Source organism: Pyrus communis, chromosome 7 (assembly GCF_041283825.1).
Source record: "Pyrus communis isolate YQ-2024b chromosome 7, ASM4128382v1, whole genome shotgun sequence".
Taxonomy (NCBI): Eukaryota; Viridiplantae; Streptophyta; class Magnoliopsida; order Rosales; family Rosaceae; genus Pyrus; species Pyrus communis.
Genome location: NC_142571.1, coordinates 805,847 through 821,532, shown reverse-complemented (window position 1 = coordinate 821,532; position 15,686 = coordinate 805,847). Strand labels below are relative to the sequence as shown.

The following is a 15,686-nucleotide window of genomic DNA, read 5'->3' as shown; positions in this document are numbered from 1 at the left end:
CAATTAGTTGTGAAACTGTAAATCCCACGCCTGACGAACTTGGTAAGTTCTGGAAACCTGCAGGGGTGTACTGCGAAATCAAGACTACTTCAAACGAGGTTAGAATAAAGAAGATGAATGAAGGAGGGTTGTGCTTGCTTTTCTGTGAATATTTCGCATCCTAAAGTTCCTTAGAAGGAGGGGCAATACAAGTTGTAAATGTTAAGTGGATAACTTTGGGTCTGTGATCCTGAACACAGGATCACAGACCCGGTACCATAACTCAAGGACCCCGAACCCTAGTTTTGCATGAGAGACCTTGAACCCTGCTACCAAATTTGCCGGATAGCGAGTTTGATAACAGTACAAATTTTCAACAAGAAACTCCTTTCCGAAGCAGTATTCGCAATCATTTCTCAACTCTGAAGTATGAAGATGAAGTAATGTAACTGAGAAACTAACGTGAGAGTTATTTCTTTCGAAAACCTTTCGACAGATTAAACTATACAGGTGGAGGTGGCAAGTCTAGCAGAAGCCAAAATCCGACACAATCATCACCGTCCAAGTCCCCCTGGATTGCAAGGAAGTGCAAGCCTCCACAATCCTTCTTTGCTGCTTCCCAAGCTTCGGCTTCACTACTTGTTTCAGGAGTTTTATTGTAGGTGGCGTAAATATATCGGCCAGAGATCCCGACAGAAAGAAGCAAGCGAGCCCGTGACAAATCGACTTCAATCGAGCAAACTTCCAACCCATTCATCCAAGCTACACCACCATATAGCAAGATGTTGTAAGGATCCTTGATTGTTAAGAGGAACGACACAAAATAGTACAAGACTCAATAGGAATGAGAGCGGACTTAGGGAAAATGTATCACAAGAAGATATTGTTATCTTGTCGATCCACTCGCCCAACAGTTCATATTAGCAATCTAATGACATAAAATGCTATCTGCGTATGAATATATGCAAGTAAATATGCACAAGAAGAAGATGACAGTCCGAGAGAATAAACACCTGCTAGCGGTTTTGCACGCGAAGATGCAACAGCCAATCCTGGAATCAATGTCTTCTCGTCAATTTCAATCCCCAACAAATCCAAATCTAGACTTGCACCAAACACGAGGTTCGTATCTAAGGATGAGATTTCCTCTTGAACAGCTGAAACAGGAAGTAGAATTAGCAAGGGCACATGAAATGTTACCGGATGAAGAAGGCAGGTCAGGGAATGTGACTTGTTATATCTGTCGAAATGTCGCCATTAGCAAGTCCTTTACCTGAAAAGGGCAACTGAACAAAGGCCCATTTCTCGCCAACAAGATTTTCCGGAAGTTCCATTGGGAAAGGGTTATCCAACGCAAGGAGTGGCTTAGATCCTTTCTGGAAACCAGGATGGCGTGTGTATACTGTCTCGTAGCGTTCTTCCAACCACAAAAGCAGCGATAGGCACTGCAAAAAGCAATGTTTTAAGACAATTAGCTGACAGAGAGAAGCATTTGTACCAGAAACTCAAAGAAAAGCGGTGTTTCAAAGTCATGCAACTTCTGCATCTCTGCGGAAATAAGTTACTTGATCAATTGTGTGGTTGAAAAAATGCTTCCTCAATCCGTATATGTTCCGAAAATTAGAGAATTGATAAGAAAAACATGCTTACCCGTTTACTGGGAATCGGCTTTATACCGAGCTCGTTACATGCTTTTGTGATAATTGTCTGCATCTGTGACCTACATAGTCCAAATGAACATATCATAAAGGTGGAACCGTTTCCAAATCCCAAGTGACATGCTTTCTCAAGTATGCACAATCCACAGAAGCACACATTTTGCGCAAAATAAACTGCTAACTTCTGCGATTTTAACCGTCTAGTTTACGAACTGTTACAATTCGAGGACAATGACTTTATTTCATCGCTTCTTTCGAAATATTTCACGCACGAGTGACCAATGCGAGGGTAAATTGGAGTTTCACAAGTGTGAAGCACCTCACATGCCCCAAACGTGCTATTTTCGTTAAAAATTTGGCAACATTTATGCCATTGTTAACAACTAGTAAGACATTAGTTGCACCAACCCCATGAGCGCACCTCAGCGGTTGTGATTTACGTAGTTGTTGCTTTGTTCGACATATATAGATGACTAAACCTTCTTCGGTTTACTAGCAGAGATGATATTTAAATGAAGATTAAGAAAATGAATGGTTATGATTACCTGAAGTAGCGGATTTTATCCGGCAAAGGGACGCCTAACTCGTCACTAATGGACACAATAGCATCCTTCAAAGTAATGCTGTTGATAACATTGTTCGGAAAATACTTTGTAAACTGCAGAGACAGCGATTCGTCACACACTACCAGCTCCCACACCTTCTTCCCCCTGATATCCAAAATCGGCCTGGAGCAGAAATCCAGCTCCCACTCCGAAATGCTCTCCGGGTCGGTTTCTGGGTCGAGGTAGCTCAGCTCCGCCGTCGGGTCATCGTCCACTTCATCAAATTCCTCCTCCTCTGCCTCTTGCGTCGTGGAAACAGAGCTTTCCGAAACGGAATTTGGTCGGAAACAGCGGAGTTTTGGCCGGGGTTTTGAGGGAGTGGTGGAGAGAGGAGATGGGATTTTGATGGGTTTTGCGCGGGAGATGAATTTGGAGATCGGTTTTTGAGAGTGAAGGGTGGGAGTTCTGATTCTGGTGGTGTTGAAGCTGAAGCTCGCCATGGAAATAGTGAGAGTAAGGAACTGAACTGATAGAGTTTGCAGGAAGAAGAAAGACGGTTATAGCGGTTGCTTCTCCGCCACATATATTTGAAGATGAATGTGGGCCCCCGGGTAGTGAGTCGGGATGGCCCACCCCCAGATAGAAGTACGATTCTTTTCCCTCATAATCTCGTTTTCCTTCCATCTTTTTCTATTTAAACAGTTGCGATTACGTCACATTTATATCTTGTTTTGAATTTTTTATATAGAGAATAAGATAAAAAGAAGAGTGAAAAGAAGGGATGGAAGGAGATAATAATAGGAAAGGAGAGAATCATACTCCTACCTGATACCCTAGGTTTAGGGCTTTTGGACACCCAAGTTTTTCTTTTTTTTGTTTTTTTTTCCTGTTTATTTTTAAAATTTTTGACGGGACTTCACAGACAAAAAAAGATTGCAGTTAGTTTGATAACGATTGAGTGACATTGATTGTTGGCCCGAACCAAGGAGTTGGGTTTTTTTTTTCCTTATCAAACCAAGGAATTGAGTGTTGATCAAAGTTCATAGCGAAAAATATTTGGCTCCTTTTATGTAAAATAAATCATTGTTTCTTGCAGAAAAATCACATTTTAACTTATAGTCATAAACTTTTCTTATATTTTTGCATATTTTAATTTTGTATTGACAACGAACGATTTTTATATGTAAAGAGTCAAACAATGTTCCTAAATGCTTTTTCATTGGGCCTAGTGTTAAATAGGGCTACCTTCACCATGTCCAAGTCCAATAGATAGCAACCTTTCGTTTTCCAGTGGCTCTGTCTTCTGCCTCCGTCGACCAAGAATTGCCCTATCAAGCTATCAGCCTCCCTCCCGAGAGTCCATGGAACCAACACACACAACCAGCAGGAGCCTCTGAGATTCTCTGAACAGTGAGTTTAAATTCAGACCCAGAAGAAAAAAAAAATGAAGTTTCCAACTTCTTCTTCTTCTTCTTCGTATTCATCTGTTACTCCTATTCATTCTGTTTTTCTTCGCACAAAAAACCGTGGCAAATTGTCGTTTAATCTATTTCAGGGGACTTCTTCAACAGCCACCGCATCCACCACCACCACTTTTAACTTCCTCTTCCTGTCAAACCCTTCAAGTGCTCAGCAGTAGCACACCTGCCGCTGCCGCCGTCATGGTTTATTCTCTCGCCACCCATCCTCACCACGCCCATTACCCTCCTCCTTGGTTTAGGTTCTCATCTTCTTCTCCCTAATCGCTTTACTTTTTAACTAATTTGCACGTTGTATTGCTGCCCCATGATTTCTATGGTTTTTGCGGAATTGGGTTTTGTTGCAAATTTACAGTATTGCTCCCATGATGGAGTGGACTGACAATCACTATAGGACGCTGGCCAGGCTCATTTCGAAGAATGCGTGGCTCTACACAGAGATGCTTGCTGCTGAGACCATTGTCTACCAGAAGGATAATCTGGTAAACCATATTTATATATACTCTTTCTGCAAGTATTGCAATTTTGTAGCCTCAAATTGGACTTAGTTTTGTGCAACATGAGAAAGATTTGTTGAGTTTCACTTCCGAATCGAAAGCTTTGAAAGACTGCCAACGAAGAATATAATTCGGTGGAAGTTGGTTTTCTCAAGATACCATTAGGGTTCTTTTGAATTGATGTAGGCATCCAATACAAGGGATAGTTTGACAAACATCTTCCATGTGTTTACTTGACATTTCTCTTTAAATAAAGCATTTAGTTGAAGTTGATAACTTTATACCGTGGGGATTTCTGATTATCGGTTTCAATCAGTTAAATATTTTGAATTTTACTGTAGTAAAAGGGTGTTCATGGACTTTATAAAAGACAGATGATCTTGCTACTGCGTTTAGAATGCATCAGTACCTCTAATTGAGATGTCTGTGTTCCCAAAACATTTATTGCTTTTTCTCACCATATACTTATTAACTCTACCACACCGTGAGCTCATAAGAAGTCTTTAACTGAGCCAAGCCTAACTTCATTGAACCCCATTGGACTTCATTTTGTATAAGATTAGAAAGAATTGTTCAGTGTCACATCAGAATCCGAAAGCTTTGAAATAGTCTCAACCAAAAAGTAATTTGGTGGAAATTGTGAAGTTAATTTGGTGTACGATGCCATCTCTGAGATTTCACAGGAATCATTGGCTCCATGTCCCCTGCTCATCCCAGCAGACGGTGGCCAATTTCAATTGGTGATGGTTGGTGGTCAATTTCGATTCACAGGCGCTGGCCGTGGTGTTAGACCATCTCGATGGTGGTGACGGGGGTGGTTGCGATTGGAAGGTATGGGAGGAGATGATGGTGATGGTATGGTGAATTGGTGATGGCTGTCAAGACACCTGGGAGAAGAGTGAGTTTGAGAATGAATGAGAAAAGATCCAACGGTGGGGGTGTGATTAATCCAATAGTCCAACGGTAGAACAGTTCAGGCCAGAGCCCTGTTTCTTCTGATTTTTGGACCCGCCCCGTCAATTTCTTCACCTTATACCCGCCCCGACCCACGGGTTCAAGGCCAACCCCTTGATTAAAGTTCTTTTATTTTTTATGTTATTTTTATTTTTTTGATAAATTTTGAACTGGTATTCACAGTTTCATTTATTTCTGGATTTTTCTTGTACATTTGATATGTTTGGATTAAGAAAACTGATAGTGGGACTTTTTATCAGGATAGATTCTTGGAATATTCCCCGGAACAACATCCTATTGTTCTTCAAATTGGCGGGAATAATTTGGAAAACCTCGCCAAAGCGACTGAGCTTGCTAACCCTTACAAATATGATGAGATCAATTTTAAGTTGGTACTCTTTGTTAAGCTTTTGTCCGTTAGAATTTATCTTTCAAGTTCTCCCCAACCCCTAATCTGACCCTCGACCGTTTACCAGTTGTGGATGTCCGAGTCCAAGAGTAGCTGGGCACGGGTGCTTTGGTGCTAGTCTTATGCTTGATCCAAAGGTTTGATACCCTTCTCATTATATTGTTATTTGCAACTTTTCCACACACACACACACACACATATATATATATAGTTTTTTTTTCTTTACACTGTTCTCTGATAAAGACATTTGGTCTTTACAAGGAAAGTTTGTTGCTGAGGCTATGTCAGTGATTGCTGCGCACACAGATGCACCTGTTAGCGTGAAATGTCGAATTGGTGTTGATAATCATGATTCATATAACGAGCTCTGTAAGTTTCCTTTTCCTGATTCTTCTGTTTATATGGTTAGCAAACTAGTCAATATCAATATATAAAAAAAGAAAGACATTGGAAAAGCCAGCGAATGATGAACTGAGGACACGTAGTTTCTTGCATAATATAAATAGTTATGCTTGAATTTTGCCTTATGTGTTTGGCTATACCTTTCATAGCCCTTGTTTATTGCTTTATGATCATGTCATTATATTTATACCATGAAAACACAATGACATTCAGTGCTACAAAAAGTCAAAATCTGTACATCGTTGGAAGCCTAAATTTTGATCAGTTTGGTGATTTTGCAGATTTTTCTTACCATAAGTTCAAAATGATCTTTGGATTAAAGGAAAAGGAAATTAAAAGAATAGGTTTAGACATGATTTACAGTATGCCAAATAAGAAAAAAGAGAGATAATTTATATTACGAAGTTTCATCCGTCAGATGGAAGAATATTAAATATAAATTTAGCAGTGAAATGTTGTAACGATATAGAAGCAATGGGGTCAATGCAAGAGCGTTCTAAATTCACCTACAACAGCAGCTGGAAAAAATGCAGCTCTTTGAAAGTTAACAGGAACCACCTTTTGTTTGTTGTGTACACTCTTTCCACATTTATGTTTTATATGCTTGTTGAGTGATAAACAGAGAGCATTATTGATTTGTCTAATGCTTATACCTGAGTTTATCTAATTCCACATCGTTGTGTATCTGAATATGTAGCTATGCTTATTTTAGTTTCTTGAGTTGCATTCTCACTTAATTGTGTCACCACCTGTCTCTTTTTCAGGTGATTTTATTTACAAGGTTTCTTCTCAATCACCAACTAGGCATTTCATAATACATTCACGGAAGGCACTACTCAATGGAATTAGCCCAGCTGAAAATCGAAGTATTCCGCCTCTTAAGTATGTATCTGTTATTTCATGTTTTATGAACTTATATTTTCTTAGTCACTTTACTGATATGCTTATCTCATAACTGCTATTAAAAAAATGCTTGGATTATATGTGTAAACATTTGTATATCACCTTCACTAGTAGCATACTGCTTCTTATAATTGTTCATATATTACTTTATTGCAGATATGAGTACTTTTATGGCCTCTTGCGTGACTTTCCAGACTTGAGATTTACAATAAATGGGGGCATAAACACCGTTGAGGAGGTGAACCTATGAACAATTGTATTGTCTTCAGAGGATATCATGTTTCCAGCTACTTTTTTGTTCAACTCTCGTTATTTTCTATAAAATTTTGCATCGTCAATTGGGACGTTAGTTGTAACTTTGGTATTGTGTCCCTGCTGTCATTTCCTTACTGTTGAGAAGATTGTATTTTTTGAAACTTTCTTCATTGTAATTAGTCAATACAGCATATTTGCAAAATTTAACTGTTATTTTCTTGATGTTCCAACTTTATGCATGCATATGAAATTATGAATTGGAATTCCTGGTTTCTAACATGATTTGGGAATACATGGTGATAGTGATACAACAAAGCTGTCGACATTTTTTTGCTGCCTCTTAGTTGATGCAGAAACTCTATGTGTAACAACCTTTATCTCATGTCGTTTTCCCCCACTAATTATAGGTCAATGCAGCAAGAAGGGCAGGAGCTCATGGTGTAATGGTTGGACGTGCTGCATTTAATAAGTATGTAATATCATAATTTGGATTTTCTTTTTCCTTATGGTAAATTGCTGCAAGAACTTACAAATTTGGTGTACGTAGTTCAGGTCTCTTTCAGTCTATTTTATGACCCTTATCCTCTCTGATGATTATACTGTATATACTTTTGTTTCATTTTTGTGTATGAGTGCACATGTAATTCTAGCCCTTAGAGTGAAACTAGAATTCTTTCAGTAGAGTTTTTGTTTCCTATCAAAGGACCAAATCAAATTCTTGCGTGAAAACAAGGGCTTAAGTAGAAGATGCAAGATTTGAAAGAATGAAATTAGGGTAGCTGACTATGAAAACTCTTATGTTGATCTTTTCTGGTCTACGAGTCTTGTCCAAGAAAGGGAAGCATTTTCCCTCCACTATATTATTTAGCCCATAACGTATCACATCATATGCAAGTCTGTCCTCTACCCTTGAACCAAATGTGTGTCTTGCATGTGCCAAGTAAGAAATTTACTGGTAAGTGAAAGATCGAGACTTGAATGAAGACTAACTACTTGCTTTAATGATTCCACCATATTAAAATATCCCCAACATTTTCGGTTAAGATTTGTGTTAACTTTAGGTTAGGTTTTTATTTTATTTAATTTAGAATTCTGATTTAAAATTCTGATAGTCCTCTCTACTGCAATGTTAATATGTGACTCCAAAGTTGACTGACAACCATTGTACATTTTTCAATAGACCATGGCATACTTTGGGACATGTTGATACTGTAGTTTATGGAGCACCAAGCAGTGGTGTAACACGGCGTCAGGTCTGCAAACTTGGCTGTAAATAGGTGTATCTACTCAGTTTCCATTGAACTTTTACAGCTTATACTATCTTTTCCACCACCTTTAGATACTGGAGAAGTTTCAAGTGTATGGAGATACTGCTGTGGGAAAATATGGACGCAAACCAACTGTGCGAGATGTAGCAAGGGTTAGTGCTACCATCATCCTCATAATTTTGTGTTCCTATCTGGAAAGTTTTACACATACCCTTGTACAAGTCATACTAGAACAAATAAAATATGCCGCCAACCTCTTCTTGCACACACAAAAATGTCAAACTGACAATATTATATTATTATTTTCCATATTTTCCCGATTCCGAGATGATTTTCTTTAAAAAAAAAATTGGGAAGCTTTCAGCTGATTGTCTTTTGATGTCAATGTAGCATTCAGTTTCATGGGTCCCTTCAGTCTTGTCACGTCACATTACTTTACCAAAACAGCAATATATATTATGTAATTTGACATGCGTTGCTTATCTGGCTCAATCTGCCTTGTTGAATTCTAGTTGTTACCTTATGGGTGGGTTTTACTCTGGGCTATCATTGCTTTTAGGTCGAATACATTGGGACATCATTTTGGATTTGTTTAACAATGCAAAGGAATTATTGAGAAAATAAACCTAAATACTTTTGCAGTATCATCAATTTGTGATTACCGTATTATCCTGGTGTCTCTATTCTTCCCTCTTTCACTGCTTTTTGTTGTTGAGTGGGTTACACTATCTTAAGCTAGTCTCTCGTTGAGTGAAGTTTTCTCCGACCATATTAATTTGGTGCAATTGCATCACCCTCTTTTTGTTCTGGTGCAGCCTTTGATTGGTCTTTTCCATTCAGAACCTGGGAATAGTCAATGGAAACGCAAGGCTGATGCTGCTTTCCTGCATTGCACGGTAGTATTATTGCTCCTGCTGCTGCTGTTATTGTCCTTGTATACTTCTTAAGTTTCACTTTTAGGACTTGAAAGTTACAATCAATCCGCAATATTCATTCATTATTTTCCGATGGTTTATTACTCTGATCCAGGGAATTATGTTATTTCTGAGTTGCTTAAGTTTCTGATATGGCTCTTGAACCTTGCAGACCATGAAAGAGTTTTTTGATGAAACGCTTGTAGCGATTCCTGACTATGTTCTGGATAAACCTATTGGGGAGCCACCATCAGGCAGTGAAGATCCTTTTGTGAACATACACAGTTTGCTGCCTCCGGCGTATGAATCAAGGGAACTAGAACTACAATATGCTTAGCGGTCTCCATTCTAACTATATACATCTGGCGGCAAAACCCGTTGTCAAATTTTTGGAATGTAACATGATTGATCCCAGGACCCATTTAACATGCATCATACATGTCAGTGCATAGATAGTCAAAAACGTATGTCTTGTAGAGCAGTCACCTTTGGATGATGACTAGCAATTTGTGTTTTGATTACTACATATTTTGCTTGTATACGAAGAACCTCGCTCTTAAACTCGAGCAATTTGTTCGCTGATTTGGTAGGAAAATTCAGTAACTTTCAGACGTCGATTTGTTACTTGTGTTTGGTGATTGATGAAATGCACTTTTTGTGTCTCGTTACAATGTGGAACAGGCGATCGACTCTTGTCGATTAAATACCGGGAGATATATTAATTAACTACAAATTTTTGGAATTTAATCCGTCGAACGGCTTCTAAATTGGAAATAAACAGATGAAGAACTTGAGTTTTAAGAAAAGTTACAACTTGGAACAAATAGTTTACAGTTTTTTCCATGTCACATACATGAATAGCGTTGCAGCAAGTCTGATAAATTATGAACTGGAATTGTAAGGGGCACCCACAGAGGTGCACCCCTCCAAAAATAGGCGTATGCCACTTAAAGAGACGAGCACACGGTATTCTTTAGTAAAAGGCGAAAGAATAGTTCGCTTTGTGCTCAACGCATGGCTCCGTAACTTTAAGTTGAACAGGAATGCCCCTTTTTATAGTCCCGACTGTAGCTCGTTCTTGCTGGTCTCGTCGATGTGGGAAGCGCCTACTGCTTTTGACCCACAAGAGCTACAGCTAGCGTTTCAGGACCTAACCAGGCTCCCATATGGTATAGGATTTGCCATTCCTTGCATCTACACTGCAAAATATGCTCTCCATTTGTCCCTTTCACTTTGAGAAACTAATTGAAGCTCCGGAATTGCGAAGGACTAGTAGCTTTGTTGGCTAAGAGTTTCTACTAAGGACAAGGATTGTTTGCCCTCCCACTTCCGATGCTCTCCCGTGCCCTCCTGTTTGTGTGGTCACGGTTAAGCCACGTCAACATTTTATATTACTATTTATTTTTGTTTTATTATCTCTATAAAAAAACAACATAAAATGTTGACGTAACTTAACCGTGACCATACAAAACAGGAGAGCATGGGAGGACATTAGAAGTGGGAGGGCAGACAATCCTTGTCCTTCTACTAATGCACCGCAAGTCTCGAATTCAATTTCCTCTCTCCAATATTGATGGGTAAAATAAAATAATATAAAAAGTGAAGCTACGCGATTAAACCTTCAAGTTCCAAGCCAAGTTTTATAAAGAACCAGGTGCTGCAGACTCCCATTTTCTCTACTTCTTTCTTAGGTTGGAGATAATTATGTGAATACAAGTAGCAGTGGATTTGAAAAAATATCATCGAGATGGTTAAATTAGAAACAATATTAAGGTTGGACTAATCATTTGTGATTGTCCGATTTTATAATATCTCAACAATCATTATCATCATCCTTCTTATATACAAAACTCGAGGTGTATAGTGTATACAATAACATAATTAAAACACGACTAATGTTGTTCAAGAAATATTATATCGCTAATTGTATTATTAATTCTTACATTGTTTTACGTATTAATCAACTGACACGAAACATAAATAAATAAACTCGAACACGACCCGTTGCCACTCTTTACCATGTTTATGGACTGATTCAGGCTCTCGACCCAATTATGGGCTTGGTCCAACTTGGGCCTAAAGCCCATATCAAGTCCAATATCAGTAAACCACAAACCTGAGGTTTTAGCCACACTTCCTCTGCTTCATCTTCTTCATCTCGCGCCAAAGCAAAAACCCAGCACAGCACAATGATGACAGCCTCATCAACGTCGCTAATTCAGCGCGTCTGCGCCGTTCCTCTCGCACGTGCTGCCCGCACTCGCGCCATGGCAGCGGCGAGCATGAACCTGTCCACCACCACCACCGCCCCCAAAAGCACCGACCCCCAAGTCCTACTCGGCTTGTCGGAACCGGAGCTCCAACAGCTCGCAATCGACTTCAGTCAGGTAAACAAGCACAAAATGCTTTTGTTTGCGCAGAAATGAAAGTTACTGAATTTATTTACTTAAATTTCTGTTTCTGAAAATGTATTTATAGCAAGCCTACAGAGGGAAGCAGCTCCATCATCTTATTTACAAAAGAAAGATTAAAGATATTCAGGAATTCAATCAGGGTAAATTTCTCTTTCCATCTCTCTCTAGAAAAAGATTGGTTTTTCTTTTCTTTTTCTTTTCTGGGTTTTTTGTGTTTTGGGGGGGCAATGCTAAATTATTGTGGGGCTTTGTGCTGCAGTGCCTCTGGCATTCAGAAATGAGCTTGAGGAAGCTGGATGGAAAGTTGGTAGGTCACCCATTTACCAGAGCGTCACTGCTGCTGATGGCACCGTCAAGGTAATGTCTTGGAAGATGGTTGCTGCCACTGGATAATTTTGTGGGATATCCTTGTTATAACTCAATGTGAAGTTGAATGGCTTCCGTGGATCATGATTGTTTGTGAAATGGGGCTGTTTGATTGCCAGTAAGTAATTTTTTGGATTAGCGTATTAGCGGTTAAAAGTTGTGCCATTGATTCTTGCAGTTATTGATAAAGTTGGAGGATAACAGATTGATTGAAACTGTTGGCATACCAGTTAAAGACGAGAAAGGTGTGATGCGCCTTACAGCGTGTGTTTCATCACAGGTGATTTTCTGAGATGAGATTCAGCCATTGAAATAAAATTTCCCTGCAGTTATGTTTCAGCGTTGGTTTTGTGCATGGTTCACCACAATGCAGTTCGTATGGTATTTCTTATTATTTTGCGTGAGACAGGTGGGATGCCCTCTTCGTTGCTCTTTTTGTGCCACGGGAAAAGGAGGATTTTCAAGAAACCTCAAGAGGCATGAAATTGTTGAGCAGGTATTAACTGTCTTTTCCATGCTCTTATCTTCCAGGGCTCTTTGCATGCTCACTTGTTTATCTAATTTGTGCACAGGCATGATTGAAAATTTCATGTAAGGTTTACAATTGTTGTATGCTAATACATAAGCAAACTCAATATTTATTGTGATTCTGGATACCATCATATTTCCAGGTTTTGGTTATAGAGGAAATCTTCAGCCATAGGGTGACTAATGTGGTGTTCATGGGAATGGGTGAACCGATGATGAACCTGAAGGCGGTACTTGAAGCGCATCAGTGTCTAAACAAGGTGCCTTTGCAACTATATCTTGTGCTTTTTAATAGCTGCTTTGGTTCCATGTTTAATATATAGAATCAAGAACTTTGACTTTGTGACCTGAAACCTACTAGTATTAAAGCGGAATGCTATTTTATAAAATTGTTAACATTATGATATGAGTGAAACTTATTTATGTTGGACTTTATTTCCTACAGGATATTCAAATTGGGCAAAGAATGATCACAATTTCTACCGTTGGGGTTCCAAATACAATTAAAAGGCTAGCATCTCACAAACTTCAGTCGACATTGGCTGTCAGGTATATTATTTTTAAATGGGAATGAGTTATTTGTATTTACTGGAGCATTTTGTTGAACTGCTTGTTCAGAAAAAGAACAAAAAAAAAAGAAAAAAGGAAGCGTTCTGAAGTTAAATCCTTGCTAAGTGTTTCTCATATTGTTGTGTATCAGCCTGCATGCTCCTAACCAGAAGCTGAGGGAAACAATTGTGCCTAGTGCAAAGGCATACCCTCTGAGTGCACTGATGAGGGATTGCAGGGACTATTTCACTGAAACCGGTAGACGGGTTTCCTTTGAGTATGCACTCTTAGGTACTGAAATAAGATCTAGAAAAATTATGTTCGTCTCTTTTGATCCCTGTATGCTTACTTTAACAACCTGACAATGATTTTTGTTTTGAGCAGCTGGAGTTAATGATGCGGTAGACCATGCAGTAGAACTTGCAGAGCTACTCCATGAGTGGGGACGAGGTTCTCATGTGAACTTGATACCATTTAATCCAATAGAAGGCTCTGAGTATAAACGTCCATCCAAGAAAGCGGTATGTAACTTTGTTTTCAAGCATAAACACCTCTATACTTGATCCAATTCTCGCTTTTTTTGTTAGTTTAATTCTTGTTTTATTCACCTGATTTGTTGTGGTTTCTGAAAAAATTTCATTTGGCAGGTACAAGCATTTGCAGCTGCTCTGGAGAACAATAAAGTAACCGTCAGCACACGTCAAACAAGGGGCTTGGATGCAGATGCAGCTTGTGGTCAGCTAAGAAACAAGTTCCAGAAGAGTCCATTGCCCGTTGACTCTGACAACTTACAAACTGAAGAAGATGTTCCAGTTGCAGTTGCATGTTGACGTCATTGTCAACCGTTTGCTCCTCTGCGCAGTGGGCTGTACGTCACACATTTGTGTGTTCTTGTCCCTTCATCTGTAAGAAACTTGTTAAAAGTGTTGTTCAAAGTTGGAGGTGGTCTGCATCATCTACTTTTACTAGTGGTGGAGCGATATTTTCAATATATGAAGCGTGTGGTGCAGAAATCAACTTCCACCTGTACAGATGCGGAGGGCTGGGGAGATATATTCCGCGTTGCTGATATCGCAGTGATGTTGGTTATCTACAGCTCGCGAAGGCACAAGATTGTAGCACTTTCTCCTCATGGATTTACTAAAAGACGGAAAAAGGGTTATTTTGCAATTGAAGACGGTTAGGCTTAGCTTCTCTGTATAACTATTCATGACAGTATATAGTCGTCGATTTGTACCTTCTCTGAATATGCATAAAAACACTTGAGATTTAATGACTCGTTTTGTTTTGAGTTTTGAGGGTTGCAGTCACAATGTGATAACAGTCAGAATTGCAGTGGGCATAAAACTGTCCGATGTTCAAAGAGACGGGTCACTGGCCCACTCCTAACCATATTGATATTGTCTCAACTTAATCACCTATGGTTAGGTGGTGAATTTCATCACAAAATGTCTTGGTGTTATTAGGAGTGGAACCATAAACTAATATATTATATTCTATTTTCTCAATTCCCCGATGCAGGACCTATATTCAACAAAAACTTGGTTTCTCCCGGAAATGCCTACAATACTTTGCCAGTAGGTCGCAGCGGGCGTTCTCTGTCTCCACCTCTTGAGATTTCAGGCTCATCCACAAGATCCAGCTTTGAAAGCGAGTGTAAGTTCTTGTTTTGGTCTCTGTAATGGAACCGATGATATATTGAGATGTCTTAGCGTCCATATCCTGGGTTCCAATTATTTGGTAATGTCACAGATGTTTTCATTGATTTGGATCCGACAACACCTGTCCAACTTCAAAAAGAGTGTCAACAAGTGAGTTAATTTTATAGATAAAACTTGAAAAACTAACGTAACAAAAATAAAAAGCGAATAGAGGAGCCATGAAAATTAACATATACCACTAGTAAATCATGGATACGATTTTTGAGAACTGCATATGGTTTAAGCTCTTCAGAACTATCACCAGATTGTGCTTCATCTTGGTCATTAGACGTCTCCGAACTTTGCATCGTTTTTTCAATCTTCAACGTAATTCAAAATCTGAAGCAGTTATAGATTAAGAAATGCTTGTTCGTATCATGTATAAAACAAACCAATCTTGGACCCCTTTTGTAAATGAAGAAGAAAGATCTAGCATAACTTATGACAACACAGTGGGAATAAATGAGTTTCCATATCTTATATAGTTTTATTCCTTATAATTATGTTTATATTAATTACGGAATATTGATAGAAATTAACTATTACACGCATTTTTTATGAAGAGATTCAATATAAAAAATAAAAAAAACAAAAAAAAAACATATATGTATATATGTGAATGAAATGTGACATAATTAGAATTAATATTGTCACATCCCGGCCCGGTGGGGACCACTTCCCGGGCCCGCTCCACCACCGTAACACGATATTCTCCGCTTTGAACCCCAACCACGCCCTCACGGTTTTGTTTCTGGGAACTCACACGAAAACTTCCCAGTGGGTCACCCATCCTGGGAATGCTCTCGCGCGCTACTCGCTTAACTTCGGAGTTCCCATGAAACCCGAAGCCAGTGAGCTCCCAAAAGG

At 39.1% G+C, this 15,686-nt stretch overlaps 3 protein-coding genes and 1 non-coding gene across 6 annotated transcripts; 2 read left to right on the top strand and 2 right to left on the bottom strand.

Moving 5' to 3' along the window:
- Positions 1 to 114: 114 nt before the first annotated feature.
- Positions 115 to 2,749, bottom strand: LOC137734107 (protein TAB2 homolog, chloroplastic). Its single transcript, XM_068473391.2, has 5 exons — positions 2,183 to 2,749; positions 1,630 to 1,699; positions 1,253 to 1,424; positions 993 to 1,136; positions 115 to 741 (listed from the first exon to the last, which is right to left on the bottom strand). The coding sequence occupies exons 1-5, from the start codon at positions 2,680 to 2,682 to the stop codon at positions 482 to 484; spliced, it is 1,146 nt and encodes a 381-aa protein (XP_068329492.2). The 5' UTR covers positions 2,683 to 2,749; the 3' UTR covers positions 115 to 481.
- Positions 2,750 to 3,447: 698 nt separating this feature from the next.
- Positions 3,448 to 9,873, top strand: LOC137734698 (uncharacterized). Of its 2 annotated transcripts, none has more exons than XM_068473956.2 (13): positions 3,448 to 3,592; positions 3,738 to 3,902; positions 4,016 to 4,142; positions 5,372 to 5,499; positions 5,588 to 5,657; positions 5,787 to 5,889; positions 6,687 to 6,804; positions 6,982 to 7,063; positions 7,488 to 7,549; positions 8,261 to 8,333; positions 8,420 to 8,500; positions 9,164 to 9,244; positions 9,435 to 9,873. In XM_068473956.2, exons 2-13 carry the CDS (start codon positions 3,844 to 3,846, stop codon positions 9,597 to 9,599), a joined length of 1,149 nt encoding a protein of 382 aa, XP_068330057.2. In that variant the 5' UTR covers positions 3,448 to 3,592; positions 3,738 to 3,843; the 3' UTR covers positions 9,600 to 9,873. The 2 variants fall into 2 exon arrangements, with proteins under 2 accessions (XP_068330057.2, XP_088553819.1); XM_088697693.1 differs by having other exon boundaries at positions 3,494 to 3,592; positions 5,372 to 5,503.
- Positions 9,874 to 10,165: 292 nt separating this feature from the next.
- On the bottom strand, positions 10,166 to 10,282 carry LOC137735781 (U5 spliceosomal RNA). Its single transcript, XR_011068690.2, has one exon. It is a non-coding gene; the product is annotated as a U5 spliceosomal RNA (small nuclear RNA).
- Positions 10,283 to 11,385: 1,103 nt separating this feature from the next.
- On the top strand, positions 11,386 to 14,410 carry LOC137735492 (uncharacterized). Of its 2 annotated transcripts, XR_015963865.1 has the most exons (11): positions 11,386 to 11,649; positions 11,741 to 11,816; positions 11,936 to 12,033; positions 12,221 to 12,322; positions 12,452 to 12,538; positions 12,714 to 12,830; positions 13,016 to 13,119; positions 13,271 to 13,410; positions 13,504 to 13,640; positions 13,767 to 14,024; positions 14,130 to 14,410. XR_015963865.1 is itself a non-coding variant. In XM_068474924.2 (10 exons), exons 1-10 carry the CDS (start codon positions 11,452 to 11,454, stop codon positions 13,947 to 13,949), a joined length of 1,242 nt encoding a protein of 413 aa, XP_068331025.2. In that variant the 5' UTR covers positions 11,386 to 11,451; the 3' UTR covers positions 13,950 to 14,410. The 2 variants fall into 2 exon arrangements, 1 of the variants encoding a protein (XP_068331025.2); XM_068474924.2 differs by having other exon boundaries at positions 13,767 to 14,410.
- Positions 14,411 to 15,686: the final 1,276 nt, after the last annotated feature.